Source organism: Cyanistes caeruleus, chromosome 1 (genome assembly GCF_971803275.1).
Source record: "Cyanistes caeruleus chromosome 1, bCyaCae1.hap1.1, whole genome shotgun sequence".
Lineage (NCBI taxonomy): Eukaryota > Metazoa > Chordata > Aves > Passeriformes > Paridae > Cyanistes > Cyanistes caeruleus.
The window spans coordinates 124,316,931-124,340,691 of record NC_141701.1 but is presented as its reverse complement, the minus strand read 5'-3'; the positions used below and the strand labels follow the sequence as shown (position 1 = coordinate 124,340,691).

General features: G+C 34.2%; 1 protein-coding gene across 21 annotated transcripts in view; it reads right to left on the bottom strand.

Annotated features, from left to right (window-relative positions):
• DGKB (diacylglycerol kinase beta) overlaps nt 1-23,761 on the bottom strand; it is a 384,986-nt gene that overhangs the window by 256,941 nt on the left and 104,284 nt on the right. For 8 of the 21 annotated variants that reach the window (XM_086855550.1, XM_086855535.1, XM_086855471.1 and 5 more), the window contains 4 exons: nt 18,790-18,866; nt 14,516-14,536; nt 2,620-2,773; nt 915-950 (listed from right to left, as the gene is read on the bottom strand). In XM_086855550.1, the coding sequence (XP_086711676.1) occupies nt 915-950; nt 2,620-2,773; nt 14,516-14,536; nt 18,790-18,866 (288 nt within the window). The remainder of the gene's footprint in view (nt 1-914; nt 951-2,619; nt 2,774-14,515; nt 14,537-18,789; nt 18,867-23,761) is intronic. The other 13 variants (XM_086855560.1, XM_086855499.1, XM_086855509.1 and 10 more) reach the window with 2 other exon arrangements.

The window sequence follows — 23,761 nt, the reverse complement described above, 5'->3', positions numbered from 1 at the left end:
GATGTGTGTCAGTGCAGCACATACTTAAAATACAAAAGTCTCGGTGACAGACTAGTGAGAAGATAAATGTGGAATTTAAATAATAGTCATAATAATTGTTCAGACATTGTGATTAATAGTAGCTCCAGTGTACCACTTGGAATTAAAGTTTCAAAACAGACAAACTTTTGTTTCAGTACAACATTACTATGACCAGTCCTGATGGTATTGCTGCAATCTCCAGGACCAAAATGGGGAAAAATAGGAAGGACATCAGAACACAGAAAAAGGAGTAAGAAAACTTTTTTTACAAGTTTGTTACATTTTTCACTGACTGAGGGTTGTCCTACTCCCCCTAAATTTTGCTTGAAAAACATCATTGCAATCTGGATACATTTTCAAAAGCCTACATTTTAAAAGATATGCCTACATGTCATAAGATGCACATGTTAAAATAATAAAATAAGGTAAAAAAGAGCAAGTTGGCATGCAAAAATGTATCTTGGAATGAATTTAATTTTCACGGCTTCAGGCAAATAATAAAGACTGAAAGTAACTATTAAATGAACAAAAATATTTAATAGTCAATTTTCTATTTTATAAGCTTGCATGTCAGTTAAATGTCATTAAAATTATGACATTATAATATTTTATTCAGTTAAATTCTAGCTTTAATCTCACAAATTACACAAATAGTTCATATTCCAGTCTTATATAAATAATATTCACAGAATAAAATGGATTATAAAACCTGGGATAACCCTTCTCAGAAATAAATAGTGCTGAAATCCAAATGAAAAGAAACACAAATTTTACAATCTTTTAACCTATCATCAGCTGTAAGGTACAGGTTAAATTATTAGTTCTTAATCAGAGGTGGGAAGGGTTGGCTGGAATGTTCTGACTTACACATGACTTCCAGTCCTGATGCTTACCTGGCATCTGTTTCCATCTCTCTTCAGACACCTTACCTGAAAATACAGTTTATAAACAGACATGAGTGGATCAAAAGAAACTAAGTGTAAAACAAGCACATACCTGACAGACTGATGAGTCCTGCTACTTTCATTATCATTTTCTCTAGCTCTCACGCTTCCATTTTCCAGAAAAATGTCAAATATTTCTGACAAAATAATTTTCCAGTACACTTTCACTATTGGTAATATTTAAAAATTAAAATTTAAGATACCCAAAACCAAGTGTTTCCATAGTTTCCATCTGCATATTAAAATGTACCAATGCACAGTTTTTCCCTTTAAAAGTTACAAAGGATGAAACATTTAGTTTAAACGATGAAATAGAATTACAATACAAACCCAGTGTATTTTCAAGCCCAAACAATTCTTGCATGATATGAACTGAATTGCCTTTCTGAACATGTTTTGGATGTAACGATTTATCAAACAGTCCTTCTGGTATTATGCCAAAAACATATGGAAGTTTCCTAAACTGGTATTACATTATATTATTTCTAAAGTCCTTAGTAACAGAAAAAGATAAAAACTCATTACAAATTTCAAAAAGTTAGTGTAGGAGAAAAAAATTTAGGAGGTAACATTAGAGTAAGAAACTTAACATATAGTTTAAACAACAACAGTAATAACAGCCCCAGCCTTAATAATGATGTTATAATAATTATCATTATTGTAACTTTACCACACATAGGAATATAATATACCAAAGAGAACTATAGTGAAAGTGAAGAAAGCTGAGTACAGCCTATACAGGGCAAAATTTAGCTGTGCCCTCTGAAATCAAAATCACTTTTAGTGATATACACTCACCCAACATTTAAAATATCAGTAGCTGCTAATTACCTAGGATTAGTAACAACACTAGAAGTATACCTAGACTATTAAAAGAAACAGCAGCAACTGGCACAGAAACGTTTGAGCACCAGGAGGAGCCTCCTGCACGAAGCTTGAAGGTTTTTAAGTGTTTATACAGGAGCAGGCAACAAGATCATGTAACCATAGCAATCTGATCAGCATTAACATGACAAAGAATGTCCACTTGGTGTCTCAGCTGCATCATTATTGTGAATTTGATGCCTTAAGTTTTAGCTTTCATGTTTTCCCCTAGGTGTGTAGCTTTGAGCTTCATATTAAATGTCAGTGAGCTCTCTTCACAAAGTAAATAGACAAAACAATTCCTTTTCTAGCTTGATACCAAGGACAATAGTTACAAGTTTCAGGCCCAAAACCATAAACAACAGTGGACTGAGGAGAGGAAACAAAAAGACTGGGACTTCATAACCTGGAGCTGTAATTGGACAATTAATCCTGATATACAGATGGACCAAAACTTATAAAAATGTGAGACTTCGTGACCAATTGTCCATTTTGTGACCATTTTTAGATCCATCTTGGGTATAGCCCTGGCCAGGCTCTTGTACTCCCCATCTGTCTAGCCTCTGTTCTAGGTCAGCCTTCTCAAGACATCAAACTAAAAAGACAAAACCATTTAACTTCCATTCCTTTTCACAGTATTTCCTATTATGGTTGGGTTAGTTTCTCTTATTTCACAAGCACTAGAACAAAAATCCCTCAACATGCAGTTAAGAATTCCATATATTTACAGCAAGTAAAACAGCAAGGTGAGGGAACCTCTAGCTCTTATATTACTGATTTTATTACTTACCTCCAGAAAGGTGCTGTGGTTTGTTTTTTATTAACGGGCTGCAGTGAGAGATTTTGTTCCTAAATGATGTAAAAAGGTGTTCAATGAAATCATCTGGTAACTCTGCCTCCAGGAAAGTCTTCATGAACAACTTGAAACCCTCTAAATCTATTGTCTGCAATGAAGGGGAAGAAAAAAAGAATAAAAATTTTTGAATGTTTTGTAAAAAATTTCACACTTAATTCATCAAATAATATTGTGTTGACAAAAGCTTTGAACTGTATTTGAATATACTGATTTCTGAAGATATAGAATGGCACATCTATTCTTGAAAGTGATCAGTGAATTCAGTATTTTTTTAAAAATTCACACTATTGCTATAATACTTCAGAGCACTGTGTGAAACAACTCCGAGTAAATTCAGAGCACTTATATCAGGACCCTGAAATCAAGTTCCATGCTCTCAAATTTCTTGATTAGCATCCAAAGGCACCTACAGAGCTCCTAGGGATGTACTTAGCATGTCTTACCTTTTCCTATAATTAGGCAGACAAAAAGCAGGGGATTTTTGGATGCCTAATTCAAAGAATTGAAGGCCTCCTGTCTTTTCCTACTTTGCAACATGCTTTGCTGGTGTTTGTCAAAGACTTACTAATCACTCTGTCTCAAACAGGTTCAAAGAGTCAAATGAGAGTGCTCAGACATGCAGCATTACTTAGAGACAAAAAAACAAAATGTTGTTGATCCAAAACATTTGTCATTCAGCTAAATTTGGTTTTGCTTTCGTGAGAAAGGGAAGACCTGATTCATATAACTCCTATGATGATTTTTTTCTGTTCAAACAGCATTGTCTTTTATAGATAATAAAATTAATCACAGATTATCTCAAGTTGGAAGGTATACATAAAGATCATTGAGTTCAACTTCCTGCTCCTCACAGGACTGAAACGAAACCATATGATTAAGAGCATCATCCAGATGCTCCTTGACCTTTGATAGGCTTGGTGCCATAACCAAGACGTGCCTCTTCCACTGACCAACCAGTCTCCCACTGAAAAGCCTTTTCCTGATGTCTGATCTGAACTCCCCCTGATGCAATCTCATTCTACTTCTGCATGTCCTATTGCTGGTCACCAGAGAGATACCATCACCTCCCCCTCAAGGAAGGTGTAGGCTGCAATGGGATCACAGCAATGCAAAGCACTATGATCCCATTTTATCCTGCTAAGAGAGGATGAAGACAAAGGTATCCTGAAACATACTGACACAACTGCATATTTATCATTGCATTTGTGATTTTAAAGCAGCTTATCAATTATTAATCTGATAAAACATAGTATAACTTTCTTTATAGATCAAACACAACAGCAACTTATCATCATTAAATAATTATGGGATAAATCCACATGATACCACAAAACTGACTTTGAGGAATTTCTCTATGCTTCAGGAATACTCCATTTCTCCACAGAAAAGTCTAATGCAACTCCTTTAGTTCATCACAGTGAATATGGAAAGAGGGAAAAGAGTATCAAGAATATCAAGAATCAGCTTGAAGCCATGCCAGAAAAAAAAAAAATAGAAACTGAATTTTCAAAGACATCAGTGAATTTGGAATCTGAGTCACAGTATAAATAATTTTTGCTATTATTTTAATATCATTTTAAGACTTAGGAGCAGAGACTGCTCTTCCCCTGACTTCTTTGACTTTTTTAATGCATTTATGAGATTCTGAAATTTTATGAGCACATTAAATAAGGTGTTTCTCATTAAGATCAAGACCTAACTACCCAAAGGGTAATGTTTTAAATGTGTATCATCTTTATGAGGGACCAACAACACAAATTGCAAAATCTGACTACTCTTGTTCAAGTCATAATTTTTAGGAATGCAAGATTGGTGAGAGGAATATCTGCTGAGCTTCTAAAGCAGAACACCTCATTTGAGAATGAAGTGCAGGGAAATCAATAAAACTCTCACCTCTTGAAGACAAAAATAGCAGAGACTGAAAAAAAATTGCTCACAATGCTCAAAATGGGTGTAAAATGGAAATAAATGTCTTGGACATGGACTCACTATCTCATCACCCAGTCTCAGCCACACTCTTTTACTTTGGCAAATCATACACTGTTTCATTCATGCTATAAACTTCACATTTTTTTCTCTCTAATAAAGCCACTGACATTTAATTCACTGTTTATAAACTATGAATCACAATAGCAAAAGGATTTGTATCAGCATTCCAGTAAATCAGTAATTATTTACGCTAATGTACACTATATAAACATATTTTTTTACCTGCAAGCATAACAAATACATTAATCACTAAATCAACTGACTTTAACAATGTGAAATTGTTTTGTTAAATTGTGCATTAATGAAATGTGTCTTAGCTATCTCACTAAATCATATACACAAAAAAAATCAGCTAACTGAAAATGGAAACTAAAATTATAATTACATTTAAATTAAGGTTTATGGATGGCTACATAAATATCTTTACATTACATTAATCTTTTCTTTATTAACCTTGTCTGCGGATTTTATGTATATATTGAAAAAATATTCCCTGAGTTTAGAACCACCTCAGATTTTTAAACTGCTGCCTGAGAGACATTGATTCTCCAAGCTGCCAGCAGCTACTAATGCTACTTTTTTTTTTTTTTTCACTTAAAGGGTTCAAAATTATACATGTGTAGAGAAATGGATAAACAAATAAGTTTGAAATTGTGTACTTCTTTCTTCCTGAAGACACTCTCTCAAAGATGTTCAAAATTTTCAGTATTTTGTAAACATGGTCAGACTATCAGTTAAGCCAATATCCTCCAACACATCTTCCAAACTGCTAGAAAAGACAAGATAAACGAAAGTAACACGACTTGGCTGCCATGTCCACTTAGTGTATTTGATATCCTGACTTCCAGCAATGAGGGTGGCTCAGCAAAGGACAAAAGAAAGTGTGTAGTTGTTGTAAAGGTTGTTCTACAGTCAGATTTCTTCAGCTGAAAGTGCTTTATCCTCTGTTCTAACATTTCCTGCAACCTGTATTCCCCCAGGGAAGCAGCAATATTCATACAACCAGAGTTCAGATGTTGCACATTCAAAAGCTTTCAAATTATAATGGAAGGTAGTCAGGAGCTGGAAAATTACTTGAATGCACATCAGAAATGTTTAGAATGGTCAAAAAGGCAGGTGCAAAATCATATGCTGTATGCAAAGAATGAATAAAACCAATCCTGCTTAAGGGAGATCTCTGTGTAGAGGCCTGTGATTAGGTCTTGCCTAAAACATCAAAATATGGGATTCTAATATTGCATAGTTGGAAAACATTCTAGAGGACCTAACATAATTGGTGTAGATTATCCTATTAGAACTGAGCTATAAAATGGTATTGTCATTTCTGGATATTTATTTATTTAATAAATGTATATATGGTAAATAAGAGAACTAAGCTAGTCTACAGCAGACCTAGGAGTAGTTTGGACCATCCATCAAGCTTCCCAATGAAAAAGAATGATCTTTCAAAACCATGGCTCACTTCTAAATTGCTTTCAGTGCCTTTGCTATCATCTCTCACTGTAATACACATTACTCACTACATGACTATAGAAAAATGGAAGAATTTCTTAAAAGTAACCCTGAGAGGAGCATGTAGAAGACACCTCTGTAGGTGTTAAGAGCACTCTCACCAAGCAGAGGTTTAAATATTGAGTATGGTTCATTTAGAACAGAGCACATAAAGATGCAAAACATTTGCTCAGCTTAATTTAAAACTACTTTCACAACAGAGAAAACAACACATAATTTTATAGTCGTTTCTCTATTCTGCAACTACAGACTATCTTTCCTCATGGAACTTTACCCTTCTGAAACAGGGAAATGATGCAGCTAGTAAATACCCTTCCTTTAATTACCAGCATTTTCCCCCACAACCCCAGCTTCTTCAAATGTATTGCACAATGTTTAGGTAAGCAAAAAGACGAAAAAGAAGGAAAGCAGGGAACAATAATTTTCCACCTTAACATGTACCACACTTGATCTTCCTTTTAAATCTCACTGTCATTATCAGAATTTCGCAGATGAAAAGTTCAGAGCATTTTGGTATGGTTTGAAAATAATTTATTTATGCTAATGAATTCTCAAATATTAATTAAACAGTTCAGATCAATAACACCAGAATAATATATAAACCATAATGGTGGATCTGGTTTTCTTAAGCATGCAGGGTAATTGCTTAATTTTCAACAGCTGCTTGCCTTCCAGAAGCTCCAGCTGAATTTAAATGAACCTGAGAAGGAAGGATTTAGCATTTCAGAAAGCATTTTCCATGACGTTTCACAAGTGAGAGGATGAGAGCGTGAGAGGATGTACCAAACTGACAACAATTAGCCTTGCACATTAATTAATTCACTCCATTTCACAAGAGACTATATCAGGGCATAGGGAGATTATGATCACAAGTTTAGGGATTTCAGGAAAATTTTCAACATAGCAGAGATAAAATAGGACACAGTCAAATCAGAAAAACATGAAAGAACATTCAAATAATTTGTCCTAAATCTTCTGAGTCTAAAAGAAAAAAATCAGTGCAGTTTTAGCTTTGACTCTAATATAAAGGGTACCAAAATCCTTGCCTGTAGGTCACAGAAAAATAAAGGGTTTTACACTAATCATATGAAACTGAATTTCTATTTTTATATGTCGAACTGATTCACCAAGTTTACTGGAGCTCCTTTTCTTATGCTTTCCAAAAAGAAATTTCACAAAATAAGACTTCTGTATTACTGGGTAATAAAATTTCATTTGGTAATGAAGAATTTTTGTGTAACTCCAGAGAAGTACACATTCAAAACCACCACAGAGTTTCAGCTAATTTAAACCATAAAATTCATTTAAAATTGATTTTATTGTATTTTTAGAAGTAGTTAGTTCCCACTTACAGTATCAATATTTCCAAACACCTGAAATTAAGACACAAAACCCTAAAAGTTATATATTTATCTTGGAAAAAAGAAAATGAGAAGGAACATAAGACATGGGCAACACTGCATAAATTTAACTTTTAAATTATTTTTAGCAAATAAAGTGTGTAAACCATGAAACAATTTTCATCTTTTCTGAAAGCAAACAAGGAACTGGAATCACTATGACTCTATGTGTATATATATATATATATATATATATATATATATGTGTATATATATACATACATATATATATATATACTGTTCTTAGAATAATATAATACAATAAAATTTTATCACAGAACTCTGTTATGCCTTATGCATTTTTTTTAAAATATGAATATAGAAAACTAAAGCAACACTAGCTACATGGATAAAAAGTGACAACTGCAAAAGTTATTACCATATAGCACTAATTTTTCTTAGAACAGAAGTCTGGACAGGGAGAGAGAAAGACAATGCCATTTGTGTACAGACTGAATATGTGAGGAGGTAATATCTGGGCCAAGTTGTGGATGCCCTGTCCCTGGCAGTTTTCAAGGGCTCTGAGCAACCTGGTCTAGTAGAACGTGTCTGTGCCCATGGCAGGGGTCTTGGAACCAGACATCTTCCTGCCCAAACTATTAGCTGACAATATTTTTCCTGAATCTGAACACTAGTTTATCCTTCTTAAGATACCACACAAAATCACATGAAAGAGTAACAAGCGCACATAAAAAGACACATTTGAGCAAATGGCAATCACTGAACTAGAAAAAAAAAATATAAAGAATCTTAACTTTAAAGAAGTGGAAGTTACAAAGAAATTAAAGACCTGGCAACTGATCAAATAAATTTTTCGGGATATTTCAAGACAGTTTATTCAAGACACATTATTTCAAGATGGTTTCCAGGATGACACTGATTACTTTGACTAAAGAATTCACAACTATGAAGAAACAAAACCATTAAAGATAGTTTGGGGTTTTTAGATGCACTAAAAATGTCACTTTATTCCTATTTTAAAAGTAGTCTGGAGTTTTATGCTCCTGTTACTGCACAAAATACTACAAACCTGACATTAAAGCAACCACTATCCTTCATAGTATCATGATAATATGTAGATTTCTTTGCAATGTATCCAATGCGTATAATAGATATGTGATAAGGTGTTTGTTACATTACTAACATCAATAAAGAATGCATGTATCTTACTTCTCTTTCTACTCCACACCAATGGCATAAAGCAAAGCTCTTGCTTCCCACACTTCAGTTTCTTCTGAATCCCAGAGAAGCAGAATATGAGGGACTCCAAGGAAAAAGAAAGGTGCATCAGTCTATGCTTAATATGCTTTAAAGATTCTCCAATTACTATGAGAAGAGTTCTGTTTCATCTCAGGTGCTCATTGATAAGTACATTACACTAATTTAGTGCTACTTCACAGAGGGTGAGGCTCAGTCTCAGGAAGAACAGGAACTGAAAGACTGGTTTCCAAGTAGCAGTTATGATTTTGCTTGGCAAAATAACAGACGATTTCAAGTTTCTTCTGGTTTTGCATCAGACATACATAGGCCAACACTCAGCTAAAACCACACATCTTTATCTCCTGACTATTGCTACAACAGGCTATGGAGGTGCCTTAAAATGCCTGATTCTGTCCCAAGCAGCAGAATGGCTCATAACACCTTGAGTAATGGAGAGGAAAAGGCTGAACTCCATCTACAAACACTGTATGTATTTGACTTTGTCCTTTCTCCTAGAGCAGTTAAGCTGTTCAATTTTATAACTCTACTCTTCTGCTTTACTGATAGTAAACACAGATATGTAAGAACAAGAAAAATCCAAATACACATATTTTGAAGATTTATGCATTTATATATATATGCTGTGCAAACACACAGAACTCTACATGATATAGACCTCAAAAGTCAGTATATCCCAATACTGAGAACACAGAAAACATGGTTTCTCAGTGAAAAATAGGATACATACAAGAAAATTTTTCCATCTCTTCATACAGGAATTTTTTAACTTTGCTGCATAATATTCTAACTCATACTATACTAATACTTTTGAAGAGAACAAATAATTTATTAAGAAAATGCAAGCTTTTGACTCAAGATCTATCCTAACAACTGCAATATAAGAGGTCTAACTCTCTCCTGTATTTTCCTGGCTGGTGTAAATACAACCAGTTCTTCTGGGTGATATGCCAAATGAAGGGAGAGAAGCTGTATCACTCTCTTTCTCCTCACAAGACAACAAAAACTAATAGTCTCTTGAAAAAGGGTTGTCATTGTGGATCGAGCAGGGCAGGGAGGGGTAAAATAATACTCCTTTTATTCCTCCCCACCACACTGGCCACATAAAAAGGAACAAGAAATGATCTAGTGTTTGAAATTAATCTCCACCCATAAATTCTTTTAAAACACCACATTCTCTTTGGTCTTTTCTTCTTTTAGATTTGTACCAAACATTTCAACATAAGCCACTATTTTCAGCATCCTGAAAAACAAAATGCAAGAGAGAAAAGAAAAAAGAGAGAAATCATTCATTTCAAGAGACTTCTATTACATATGGTTTTCATTTATTAGAAAGAATATTTCACAGATAATGGAAGAGAATTATGTTGAAATGTAATTTTCAATTAATTATTTTTTAAATTATGTTGTCTCATCTCCAAATGGTGTCAAAAATATGATCAGCTTTCATCTACTGACAGTAATTGCTCCGGGTTGTTTTTGGGGTTGGGTAAGTTCCTTTAACTGATTATTTCTTTTTAAACTACCCAATATGTGAAAAATGAACTTTTGAATAAGAGTAGATATTATGGGACCTTGATTCACACGTTGTTCTATGACAACAATGGCAAACACTAATGTGAGTGCATTAGTGACAATTAAGTGATTACCTGTGAATACCAGTGCTAAAGCATTCCCACAGAAGTCAAAGTCTTGAAGATTCATTGATCATTACATTTCAAAACCTGACACTGCCAAAAGATGCGGAAAAAAGTGGAGAGACTATACACAGAGGATTAACAAACCAACATGAATCACATGAGAATGAATAAATTCGGTTTAAAATGTATTTTAAATGTTCATAGGGCAGAAACTCAAATCAAATTTGGAATTACTCATGAAGACTGGCTTTGGGTACAAGGCAAAATTTGGTTTAAATTCAGTCCTTAGCATTTTTTGGTCTAATTATTCCATTTAATACAGTTTTTACGTAAGTAATTTTGAAAATGCTAGTAACCAAATTAAAACTATTTCTTATCTATATCAGCATTCAAATTAATATCTACTGATATGACTGTTTAAAAAAAAAATTAAAAATCCACATGCTCTCACAAGCTGCTTCTACCAAAAACTCCATATGGACAAATAATATTTGGATATTACCAATACACAGACATAAGTTATTGCCAAAATTTTCCCCCAGTTCTTCAAAGAAGTAAGCTCAACAAAATATCTCAAATGGGAAAAACTCCATTTTTATGCAATAATTAGATTTTTAAGCATAACATTCTCATGTTATTAAAATAAATTGATACTAATTGCCAAAATAAGTCTGCAATGTATTCAGCAGCTACCGCAGTCTCATCCCAATCTTACATGCAGGTAAAAAAAAAAAACAAACACTTTTTTTTATCAGCAGGTTTTCCTCAATACATAATTCTATATGTGCCTAAGTTTGTATATCCTGAAGTACTACAAAAAAAAGTACTTGTATTTAATACTTCTACTAAATATGCTACATTTACCATATAAAAGTATATAAAGGTTCTTTTTTTTTTAAGGAGAGTGATAAATCACATATTTTTAGAAGGCTCTTTTAGGAGATTATCATTCAAACTCTACTTGAAATTATTACATAACAAAGTGACAAGTAAGTAGTTTGCATTCTGTCCCAAAAGAATTGGCCAGGAAAAATGGGGTAGGTGGCATGGTTCAAACAAAAGCCAAATAAAACAGCAGAATTAAAATGCATCCCTGAAAAATGTCAGTTATGACAAAAAGTTCTGGTTGAAACAAACAATTTATCTGCACATGCAGATTGTGTAAAAACCTACTTCTATGGTAATAATATTTTACTGTATTTAATGACCCTGTCTGTGAATTGCAAATTTTTGTGGAGGCTATTTCAGCTACACTTTATAAAAATACTTGCTATGACACTTTTAGTAAGAAAAAGTTGTCTGTTCATCCCTCTCTCTTCAAAGTTTCAGTGAACAGACTTTCACTTCATGAATGAACAGTTTGCTGAGATTTAATATAGCTTAACTGCAACCTTCACTTGGAATAATTATATACAGCAATAGAAAAAGGTTTAAAGTGTCTCATTCCATTCATCAACAAGTTAAATCCACTTTATACTAAGTAAATATACAGATTTTACTAGAACTGGAGCTATACTAAAAGACATAAGTTTGACTTTCTCCTCAACAGTATTTAGAAGTATAGCTTAGAAAGAATTAAAAGGATATGATCAGTGGCATCTGCTTAATTACACAGGTATACATTTGTATGTATCAATATCTCTTCTTCACAAGAAGACTTCAAAACATTTGTTTTTTGATTTGTTGATTAATTCCTGCAATAAATTATGACTGGAGGTATTTTTGCTATATTTTGTTTTGATATGCAGTTTCATAAACATTATCTAGATTCCACCATGCAGGTGAATCAAGCATAGCTGAAGCCATCACAACAAAAATCACAAACTATAATATATTGTTCTTCATAATGAAACACCCCTCCATCATAATTAATTAAGTCTGTCTAAAGCTCTTTAAGTCTTTTTTAACATGTGACATGTAAATGAAAGTGGTAATAGGCTTTTAAAGTTTAAACATAAGGGACTGTGCAATACAACAATGTAAAGGAAAAAAGGGATAAAAATAAATTCTTAGGGCAGAGAAAGTGTATCAAAAGGAAAGGAGGATATCCAAGAGGGAAATTAGCACTGGTAACACAGACTGACAAAAGGAGATAAGAAAGAGACCAGTAAAGATATTAAAAAACTTTCAAAACAGAACAGTTTTGCAGCATAAATTGACTATCTGAAATATTTTACACCTCAATGCCCTCAACATGCTCCACAGAAAGCAGGCTCACAGCCAGATTGCCAACATCTCTGCCTGGCAGGGTTCCTAACTCTCTAGGTATGCAGAAAGCTTTCCCTAGAAATTTTGCCCATGGAGCCAGAAAAACAGAGTACCCAGTGTCTGAAACCTAGAGTTTATTGCTGGTGATACACACAAGACGTTAAATTCTTTTCTTTTGTAGCTAGAAAGATACAACCTTAAGCTTCTTACATGTGAGGGGCAGGCTTCTCCTACATTATATATGCTATAATTCTGCACATCCTACTAACCTTCTGTAAATTAGTACCAATTTGCATTTATTTCATCCCATCATTTGGACAAAAGTAGAAAGATGTGACTTCTGCAGTACTTTTTTTATAGAAAATGAAATCTTCCTATCTGTAGTAAAAATACTTCACTTAATATATTGTAATAAGGCAAGGTCTTTAGAGTAATTTAGTATCTTCTGTCACATCAAAGAACATAGCTGAAGCAAAGAACACAAAATATCCTTTCAAACCATATTCCTGTGTTTGAAATTTTAACTACTTTTCCACTTAGGCCAATGGGCCTAAGACACTACCTCTTTTTAGAAGTTTTGTCTTCTTTCCAGGCTGCCATGACCACAAGAACACTATTACAACATCCCAATAACATCCTTCTCTTCTTCATGACTAAACCACAATGATACTTTGCATTCTTCTGGTGATCAACTACATACATGTCCATTTATCTGACAATGCCAGTTGGACAATGGTACACTACACTCTACTCTGCACACATGCATCTCATTCCATTTACCACAGTCCATCACATCATCAAGTGTGATATTAATTCCCAAATTTCATTTAGTTTGTTGACTCTATTATTATTTGCCTACTCATTTAACAAAGTAATTAGCTAAATGCTGATGAGATTGTGCTCAAGATCGGTCACAGACACACTGCTTTAATGTTGAAGCCTTCTCTTTCAGGACCCTCTGAAGTCACTCTGTTAGCTTATTAAAAGAATAAAGAAATAACATTGGTCACCCGAAGAAAGTCCTGCTGTGAATGGGGAGTTCTGCTCTTACTAACACATCTCCAAAAGCTCAGTTGGCCTCTGACCCCAGAAAGTGAGTGGTTCTACAAAACCAATCTTTTCATTCTCTTGACTTTCTCATTGTTCTCATGTTCTGGCTGCCTCTTCTCAGAACAGCAGAGCTGGAGCTTTTTAACACCTTTGTGTTACGAAGGACGAATAACTAGGTCACTTAAAAGATGAGTCAATTTTATTAGTCCTTCTTCCTTTCCTTTTTTTTCCCATTTTACTTTTATACCTGGTTTTAGGCTGCTGAAGCTTCTCAGGTATAGCTTCCTGGGTTGATAATCAGCATTTTAACCATTTCTCTTGCAATTGTTGTGAAGTCACAAACACTTAAAGCACAGCATAAGCCTTATTCAAATGATTAAATCTGCAATTTTAAGCCTGCTACATATAAATGGTATTATATAGTTACAGAAATCAGTATTTAATATTTTTTCCTGAGATGCGTTCTTATCATTTCAGAGTAATACAGACCATTATGATATCTCACAGTAAAGAGAAATTTCTGTTCCAAGTATGGAACAAGTCAATTACTTGCTCTTAACTTATTTCTCATATTCAACTCAATTAATGTTAGTAAAATAATGTACTGTGAATGACAAAAATGAAATTCACTCAGTGAAAAATTCTGCCAGCAGAAAAGGAATGCATTCTGGATTTAGATTTAAATATGACTCTATTATCTGAAAGAATAGCCACATGCAGTGTTTATTAATAAGTACACCTCAATGGAAGCCTACAAAATAAAATACACTGTACCTATGCATAAAGAAAGAAAAAAAAAATAACATTACTTACTTGATTAAGTATATCTTGTTTCTGTAACACATGCAAGGAAAGAAAGAACATACATACATTAGTGCAGTGTCATAACACTCAAGCTCTGTTTTTGTAACAGAAATATTTTTAGTGAAAGGTTAGTGATTTAGATGAGCAGGTTTAAGACAAGATGGACTATCCCATTTTCTTGCACTAGCACATCAGTCAAGAAAATGGTTCTAAGTCAACTTTCTAGTCTTTATTAGACAGTGCAAGCAATTTATTTCTAAACATGCAATGACAGATAACCAAGAAAGAGAAATAAATATAATGTTAGTCTTTCTTCCGTATGTACTTTAAAAAAGCATAAAAAATTGTTACCAAGAAGAGCTGAAAATGAAACTGAATTCAGTTATCAGAACTGAATATTCTAAAATCCAAGCGGGAAGGTCATGGAGATGATCCTCAGTGCCACCACATGGCACATACAGGAGCACCAGAGGACCAGGACATGCCTGCAAGAGTTTCATAATGTCAGATCCTGCGTGACTCCTTGGTCCTTGACACCTGAACTCCTTCTATGGCAAGGTCCTGCTTGGTAGATAAGGATATTGTCTACCTGGACTTCTGTAGAATCGTTATCATTAAGGTTGGAAAAGACCTCTACGGTCTTTTAGTATAGACTTCAATATTGCTTTCTCCTGGAGAAACTGTGTGCTCATGGCTTGGACAGGTGCCCCCTTTGCTGGGTAATAAAGTGGTCAGGTGGCTGGGCCTATGGGGTGGTGGTCAGTGGAGTTATAGCCAGTTAGTAGAAAATCAGAAATGGTGTTTCCCAGGACTCACCAAATCCTGTATAGTATCTTTATCAATGATCTGGATGAAGGTATGACTTGAACATTAGTCAGTCTGAATTGCTGCCCTGTTGGGCAAGAGCTTTGACTTCCTACTTGAGGGTAGGAAGGCTCTGCATAGGGAACTGGACAGACTGGATCAGTGGGCTAAGGTCAGCGACATGAGGGCTCAACAAGGCTGAGTGCCAGGTCCTGCACTTGGGTCACAGTGAGCCCAGGCAGCTCCTCAGGTTGGCAGAAAATTGTGTGGAAAGCTGCCCAGCAGAAAAGGAGCTGGGGATGCTGGTTGACAGCCAGTTGAACATGGGCCAGCAGTGCCCAGGTGGCCAAGAAAGCAAATGGACTCCCCTGTAAACAAAAAATTAAGAGGCACTGAAAAAGGAAGACAACACTAGGACTACAAGCACAAAATGCTGTGCGCTTACTGCCCATTTACATACTTTTATCTTTAGCCCTATCTGCTTTCCTAATTCTTGCCAACCTATTCAGTGCTCCCCTCAAAGATAAATGGATGAAATTAATTAATAAAAATAGATCTCAAATGATGAACAGAGCATTTATCAATTGCAGCTTTTTCCAAGAGGCTGGTCTTAGACTGTGTGTCTTATATGTGTATAAAATTAATTCATAATTACCTCTTTGATATTGACTTAGAGAAGAACATGAAAGAGGTTCAGTAGCATCTGTAGAAATTTTACATATCTTCCTTACATTGAAAGCAGAGAGCAGAAGATCCCTAAATAAACTCCCTATAATAGCTAACCTTCTGATAATTATATACAACATTTCCCCTAATCCCAAAATCCACTCATTCAACAAGATATAAAATTGTGTAAAAAAACCCCAGATTATTTCAGGTAGCAAGTTTTGAAGACCAATAGCTTTTGTTTTGCTATTTGCATTCCATTAGATCAGCTTGTGATAAAAAACTGCATTGTAGAACCAACGGAGTGGAATAAACTCCTGAGCCCTTTAAATAGGTAAGTAAACATATCACTACTGAATTTGCCATATGTCAGTGCCCATGTTTATTGGTAAAAAGCTGGCATCACCTTTTGGTAGAGTAAGACTTAAACCATTTGGAGTGTTCATAAGATAATGATCTAGGAAAGAGAGAGGTAAAATGAAAATATGGTGGTATTCTCTACAAAACAAAACAACAAAACAGAAGTGCTGTCCAGAATATATGGAAACAAATAGCTGCACTAAGATTGATGCCAGCTGGATCAGTTAATTTTTGTCATCTCATTTACAGACAATAATTACTTACACCGAATCCAGAGACTCCTCATCCAACCACATAAAATCAACTTGCAAATCATTCTGTAAAGAGTTTATCCATACAGCAGGCTGAATGCATGCCAAAAATAGACACACCTGTGCAAAGGCAGCTTGCTTGTCAGAATAGAATATTCACTCAGTGCCAGGGGAAATTTCAGCCAATTTGCTTCCAGTTCAGCAGCTTACAGCATGAACCTTGAGCTAAGAAATTTTACTAGATCCAAAGTAGCTTTGTTGCTACCTATGTTTTCTTTATGTTGCACTTCCTGAAGTGTAAGTGCTAAGTAGCAAAGTATAAAAGCTCTCAGGGTTAGCCTTGGTCCAGTATTAACCCAGGAGCAGTGAATAGCCTGATTCCTGCTGAAGACATTGAAGTCATCACAGACATCACATCATTCTGTCCTGAATTCCTCCTTCCCCTACCCTCCTCCTGTCCTGCTCCCTGCCCTGAGTACTCTGCTGCTCTGGATGTTTCAACACAATGGTAGAATTCTGCAAATGAACAGCTGTGAAATGAAGAACAAGGAGACACCATGCAGAGTCCCAGACTCGTCCTCAAGACCAACTGTGCTTATTAATTCCAGCTTTGCACAAAATTTGCCAATTCACCTGGCTTCAGTCAGAGCAGTTTTCCTGGGTACCCATCTTGCCATGACTCAATTTCCATGTAGCCCCAAACCGGAAGAATGACTTTGTTAAAAAAGACTAATCACACCACTTTAGGCAATCACGTTTATATACAATAGACAATTTGAAAATATGTTACTTATATGGCAACATATTACTTAAATATGCATAAAATGCACAGGTTTTTTTTACTTTAATAGGGTACACTTCACAAAACTGAACATGCTGAATGATGACTGAAAATATGTGAAGAATTAGAAGAAAAAACATATAATAGATTAAGACAATTTATAAGTTCATATTTTTTCTAAAAAATAAGACAAAACAAAAAGTATGTCTATATTCTAACAAAAAGCAGGTAAGGGAGGTCCTACAACCTGTGGATGATCACAGCACTCCCATCCATTTATATTCTATGAATGTACTTAACTAGAAGTCTAGTTAAGTACATAAGATGATCTTTTACAGGATCAACTCACACTATTTCATTGAATTATTAATTTTTTCCTCAGAAACTGACTAAAATGACTAGCATTATGCCTGTCCAAATTCAAAGCATCAAGTGATTTTTCAATACTAAATACACTATTACTCATTAGTTGACAAGAATTGTATTATTGCTAATACGTTCTCAATAATTTTTTGCATTTTACATCCTGAAATGTAAGATCAAGTAATTTTCATAATGATTAGTGCACGTTTCTCTCCTGAATTTCACATAATGTGAGCACAGTCAGAAATATTACTATTAGAAACATTACTGAAAGAAGGGTTTTATTTAGCTACATTCTGAATCACACCATTAGGATGTGCTAAGCAAATGCAAATTTCAATTGAGGATAAGAAAAGAAAACAATCTGGCTTTTTCTTCCAGCCAAATCAGAATACTTTGTCTAGTGGTGAATCTGTAGTGACAATGTGCATACATGGCTTTTTTTCAGCTGAATTATTTGTTTCATAACATCAGAAAATCCCACTACCAGAAACAACACAACTGAAATTAAACAGAATTTAAAAAGATATCTTAATCCACTTTTAAAACTTTTGAAATTATGCTTAACATTTCCAATCTTTAGAGACTCGAAAACCATATTAATCTTATCATAAGGGTTGTGGAGGTGTTTTGGGTGCTTTGTTTTTATTTTGGGGGGTGGGAGGGAGAGGAGAAGGGGACCAGTGAGCTGATTTTGGCTGGATAGAGTTCATCTCCTTCACAGGAGCTTGCATTGAGCTATGTTTTGGATTTGTGCTGAAAACAATGCTGATAACACAGGCATATTTTAGCTACTGACACAGAGTCAAGGCCTTTTCTCACCAGCCCACAAGCGAGGCAGCTGAAGATATAAGAATTTGGGAAGGGGCACAGTTGGGATAAATGACTATAGGGATATTCCAAATCATATGGCATCCTGGTTTTTTTCTTCCCAAACGCTTTCAAATACTCCAAACTCCTGATTTATAAATAATCTTCTATTTCAAATGTTTAGAATGGCTACAGAATTTTCAAATTGTCCACAACATTTCTGATCATTAAGAAACAAGAAAAATTACCCCTTCGGGATTATACTTTGCTAACACACCACTGCCATGGAATTCTTCTAAGACATCCTTAATTTTCTTGGTGGAATCTGGATAAAAAATGAAGAGAGAGAAATTGAAAATACAGAACACTGATTTACATAATATGAACTGTAATTAAAAAAAGCAACAATCAAAATTGCTAATAGCTTTTCAAAATGCACATTAGTAATTTTCTGTAGCTGTATGAGGGCTGTGGGCACAAAGAAAATTAGAACATACTTTACCTTCTTAACAAGTTCTTTAAAAACCAGCAAGTAAACACAAAATGCTCAGAAACAAACACTCTTTGATCAAATTGTTAACTATTAAATAGCATATTTCTGAAGGAGTTTTTTTTAAGATTATTTCAAATCACTTTTCTTGTCCTTGAGTCAACCACAAAACATGATCATTTCCACCAGCACTACAAAATCTCCTTTGGCAGAGCTGCCAGTGGATAGAGGAGCTGGACAGTATCAAGATAAATGGGAACCTTCCAGGAAAAAACTCTTCAGTGCTCACATCACAGAAAACAAATGCTGCTCTCAAAACCTCAATTTTTGTAGGTACTCTCATGTATTCTAGAAACTATCTTCTCCAGTAACTTTTGTCTAACAGAATTGTGCAAATACCTGCAGTTCAGAATCACAGATATAATTTTGCCAATTTAACTATGTGCAGAGTAACAAAGCAATTATTCCAGTCAATTGCCATTAACTTGAACTCAGATTCACTTAGAACTCACCATGCACATAACCACCTTCTCCACATTAAATATCTCAGCAATACAAGAAAAATAACTGTAATTTGTTTCTTTAAAATGCAGTAGTTGAGTGCACAATAGTCAAATGTGTATAATGGCCACACCACCATAAACTAGTAATGAGGACCACTGCAGTGAATAAGAGAATAGGTGAACTTTGCATCTGTAATTTTATTTCTACAACAAAACCTGGAAGGAAAGTAGAGAAGCAGAGTGAAGGAAGAACAGGCCTCTCTCTAGAGCAATTATTTAAGTACTTAATCTTATAAACATTAGGACCTAATATGGCTTTTATTAATTAATCAACAAAATATGGCATTGTTATAGTTCTTAAGACTTTAAAGTAATCCAGCATCTTAAACCTGACTCTAAAACATGAAGTTAGCAAACTATGCATGACCTGAAAGGAGAATACACAGCAGCCAAGGATTTGAACAATAGTTATGCAACAGTTCTGTAACTAGTTCATAGCAGCTATAAACAGGCTACAACACTAAAATTCAGTTTTAAGAGGTATTGGAGGAGGTGTTTCCCTCCCACTCTCAGACACAGTTTACATAGTAATAAGAATGGCTTTCCCCAACATTTTTCATTTAACAAATTTTCTTAAATAAAAATACCTGAGACTATGTGTGGCCTCAATAAAATTGCTTATTTTCACCAACTGGATGTATTTCAATGTTGCTGTCAACTATAAGCAATGGAGTTTAGCAGGTCTCATGGGCAGTCAATACAAAATTTATTAATAAATCATATAGATAAAATAATCTATAATCTTATGGCTGTATCATTTGAATTACACCAAAAACTCACAAAAACACTAAAAAGAATAAATAAATAAATATAAATTTTAAGAACAAATTTTACTATCATCTGTAATTAGAATCTGGTCAGTTAGATACTAACTGACCAGGGCAAGCACACAAATTGATGACTGACAAAAAAATTATTTTTATTTGGTTTCTATTATTCTAATATGTTCTTCAGTATTCATATACATGGTTGTATATAAAAATCATTGATAATGATGTCAATAACTACAAAAGCAGCAGTATGAGATGAGCAGATATATGACAGAGATGATTGAGCCTCATCCTAAAAAAGGATTTTTCTGAACTTTGGAGGAGAGTTTAAACATACATCAAATAGAAAGACAGCAAGGTCTCCTCACATATCTTTTATTATCCAATTTAAAAATAAATAAATGTAATAGAAATGGACTGCTTTCTAGAGGTTTTAAAACAATGTCTTGAGGTTTTCTTTCAGCAATCACTAGGGTTGCATCTCACATTTTGCTAGATAGTCTATTCATCTTTAAATCAGTATTATGCCTATGCAACTGTTATCACAAGCAAAACTTGTTTATATTAGTTATTGAAATTAAATTAAATCCTTGCTTTCCATTTTTTTCACACTTTTCTTAGTCAAGTATCAAGATAGAAAATATGCTCTGTTGCAACAACAACATAAACATTCACCTTTTTCATACATGAGTTTAAAACAGTCACATCAAAAAAGCATCACCTTCATGTTTGAAGTTACAGTCAAGAAAATAAAAGTCTGCAGATATAAATTCTGCTTTAGCTGTCCAGCAAAACTTTTTAAAATATTTCCACATTCAGGTCAGGAGCTGTAATTATTTTGAGTACTACAGCCAAGGCAGAATCATTTTTTACAATCTTTTGTTCACAGCCATTCAATCATTTTTTTCAGTTCATATGACAGTATCCAAGCTAGAATAGAGATCTTTCAAAATGTTCAAAATTATATCGATATTTTAAGAAGAATTCCAACACACCATCTTCTGCCTGCATACTCCTTAACAGTACTGACAACCCTCAGAAAAAAATTAATTCTTCTTCCTCAGCCTCAAGTAGGCAAACTAATATTGGGAACATGTTCCAGCTTTAATAAGTTGTCCTAAAGGGATATGAAGAACAGGAACATTTTCTACTCTTTTTCAGGAATCACATTAAAAAAAAACCAAAAAGCCACCAAAAAAACTGTCCTAGAAAGCTGTATGGAATGGAAACTTTAATAAAATGTTATCAACTCTAGTTAAAAAAGAGTCATGTATATGTTTTTTGTCAAAAAAATAAACAACAAAAAAAAATCCAGAAAATACAAACAGAAGTAACTAGAATTTTTTCCAAAGTCTGGTTTTTTTTCTAAAAATAGCAAATAAATAGGAGGTAAAAACAATGGAATGGATTTCTTTGCAGTTTTGTCTGATCTAAACTGTCTGAATAGTCACTGTAAAATGCTGGTGTAAACACAAATATCAACAGAACCTGTATATTCTCTGTTTCCTAAATGTTCCAAGATGTTCTGCAGGCCTTAGCATCTTAGCACTTCAGAGCAATTTCAGAAAATTCCTAAGTACGACTCATGTTAAAACACAAATATGGTTTTAAACTCTCTTGGAATACTCTTAGCTGTTTTTAAAATCAAGGACAAATTCTTTCTCTGTCTAACTCTCTGAATTCCAAGCTCTCCACAAGAGAGATAGTTTTAAAATATGTGTGTATATATAGTATGTAGCCTGTCATGATAGTGCTTAAATCCCATGTTATCTGCGAAGTTATAGCTCGCACAGTACAAATTTAATGTAGCTTGAAATATGTTTGTTTCATGAGATCTTTTTCTTTGCTTTTACAATTTTGTTATTTTTATTACCCACTAGGGCAGTGCTTTGGTTATTCAGTCAAAACACAGAAGACCTTCAATTCTGTCCCCTGCCTAAATTGATTTCAATTCCTATTGTTCAACCCATCCTCTGTTGCAATTTGCATTTAGTCAAGTGGGTGGAAGGAGAAAAAAGGAAACTGTGGCCCAGGATTCAGAGTCTGCCTTGGATTAGGTGAGATGTCATTTCCTACCTCACACCCCAGTGCGTTTGGGGCAGAATAAAGAGGCAAGACATGGTGTGGTAGACTGCTAACTGAAAAGCTATTACAAGTACTTGGGAGAAAAGTGGCTGCATTCTACACCATGCTGCAGAAATTCTGTTTTCAATTAAGGTTCCAAAACTATAAAGATGTGACTAGGGATAATGTTGTATTGTTTTAGAATAAAGGCAAAATAATTAAAATAATGACATTAGAAATATGAAACCTGCATACATAAAAGCAAAAGTATCAAAGTGTCTGATTTTTTTCTTAACTATCTTTCAGCCGTGACAAAGATACTTTTTATAACTGAAGACAAATTTACATACTAAATTCAAAACCGTTTGAGGTTTAGCCCACATTAAAAATTATTATTCATTTTTTGAAGTGACTCAACTTCAAATGAAGAAAATTGAGCACTCAGTTGAGACTGGAATTTTGTGTTCCTTTTCTCCTACAATCAGAAAACAAAAAACAGAAGGAAAACTTGCCCAGATCACACACTTTTTCTGTATTTTATCCTCATTCTCACAGAAAAATTCTTCAAATAATTTTTCCTTAAGAAAACTTGTAAGACAACTTATGTAAAACTCACATGCTATGTGAGAAATATTTTTCAATTTAAAAGGAAATAAACATTAGAAAAAAAATCATTCTGAGTTATAATTCTCAACAGAAAGTCATAACAACTTGCATATTTATTGGGCCATAACTAATTTTAACACCTACAATAACATGTAGACTAATAGCCACTTTCTATCTCATAAATGCCTTTTGTAAACTTTATACAATATGAAATGCGTCACAGGCATACAAAATATAAAAGCTTCACAGAGGTTTTCTATACCTCTTATTATGAATTAGAAAAGCAAAAGGTCCAACCATAAACTCTTCAGCATGTAGACAAAGCCTAGCTCAAACTCAAAACTCTTCCTGACAGATAAACTGAAAAGAAGCACTGAGAGAAATACAGGAATCAGTCAGCACTACCATTTTTATACAAGGTTCTCATTCTACGGACTTTTGTGGATGCAGCAACACAGTAATGTGTGTGTACCTAAATTTATATGCACAACTTTTATTTCTTTTTGCCAAGTTCATTTTATACAGAGAACTGGACAATGTTTTTACTCAAGCTATAACTCTGCTAAAGCTTTACTGGTCTAGAAATTCCAGTATATTAAAACAGCCAAGCCTGCCAACAAATCTGTTTGCAGCACTATCGAGTAAGAACTTTTCACCTTTTTACAAAAAGGTTGTTTCAGCAAGGACATGGCTCATCAAGCATTACCCAGGGCTGCAGCATGTCTGT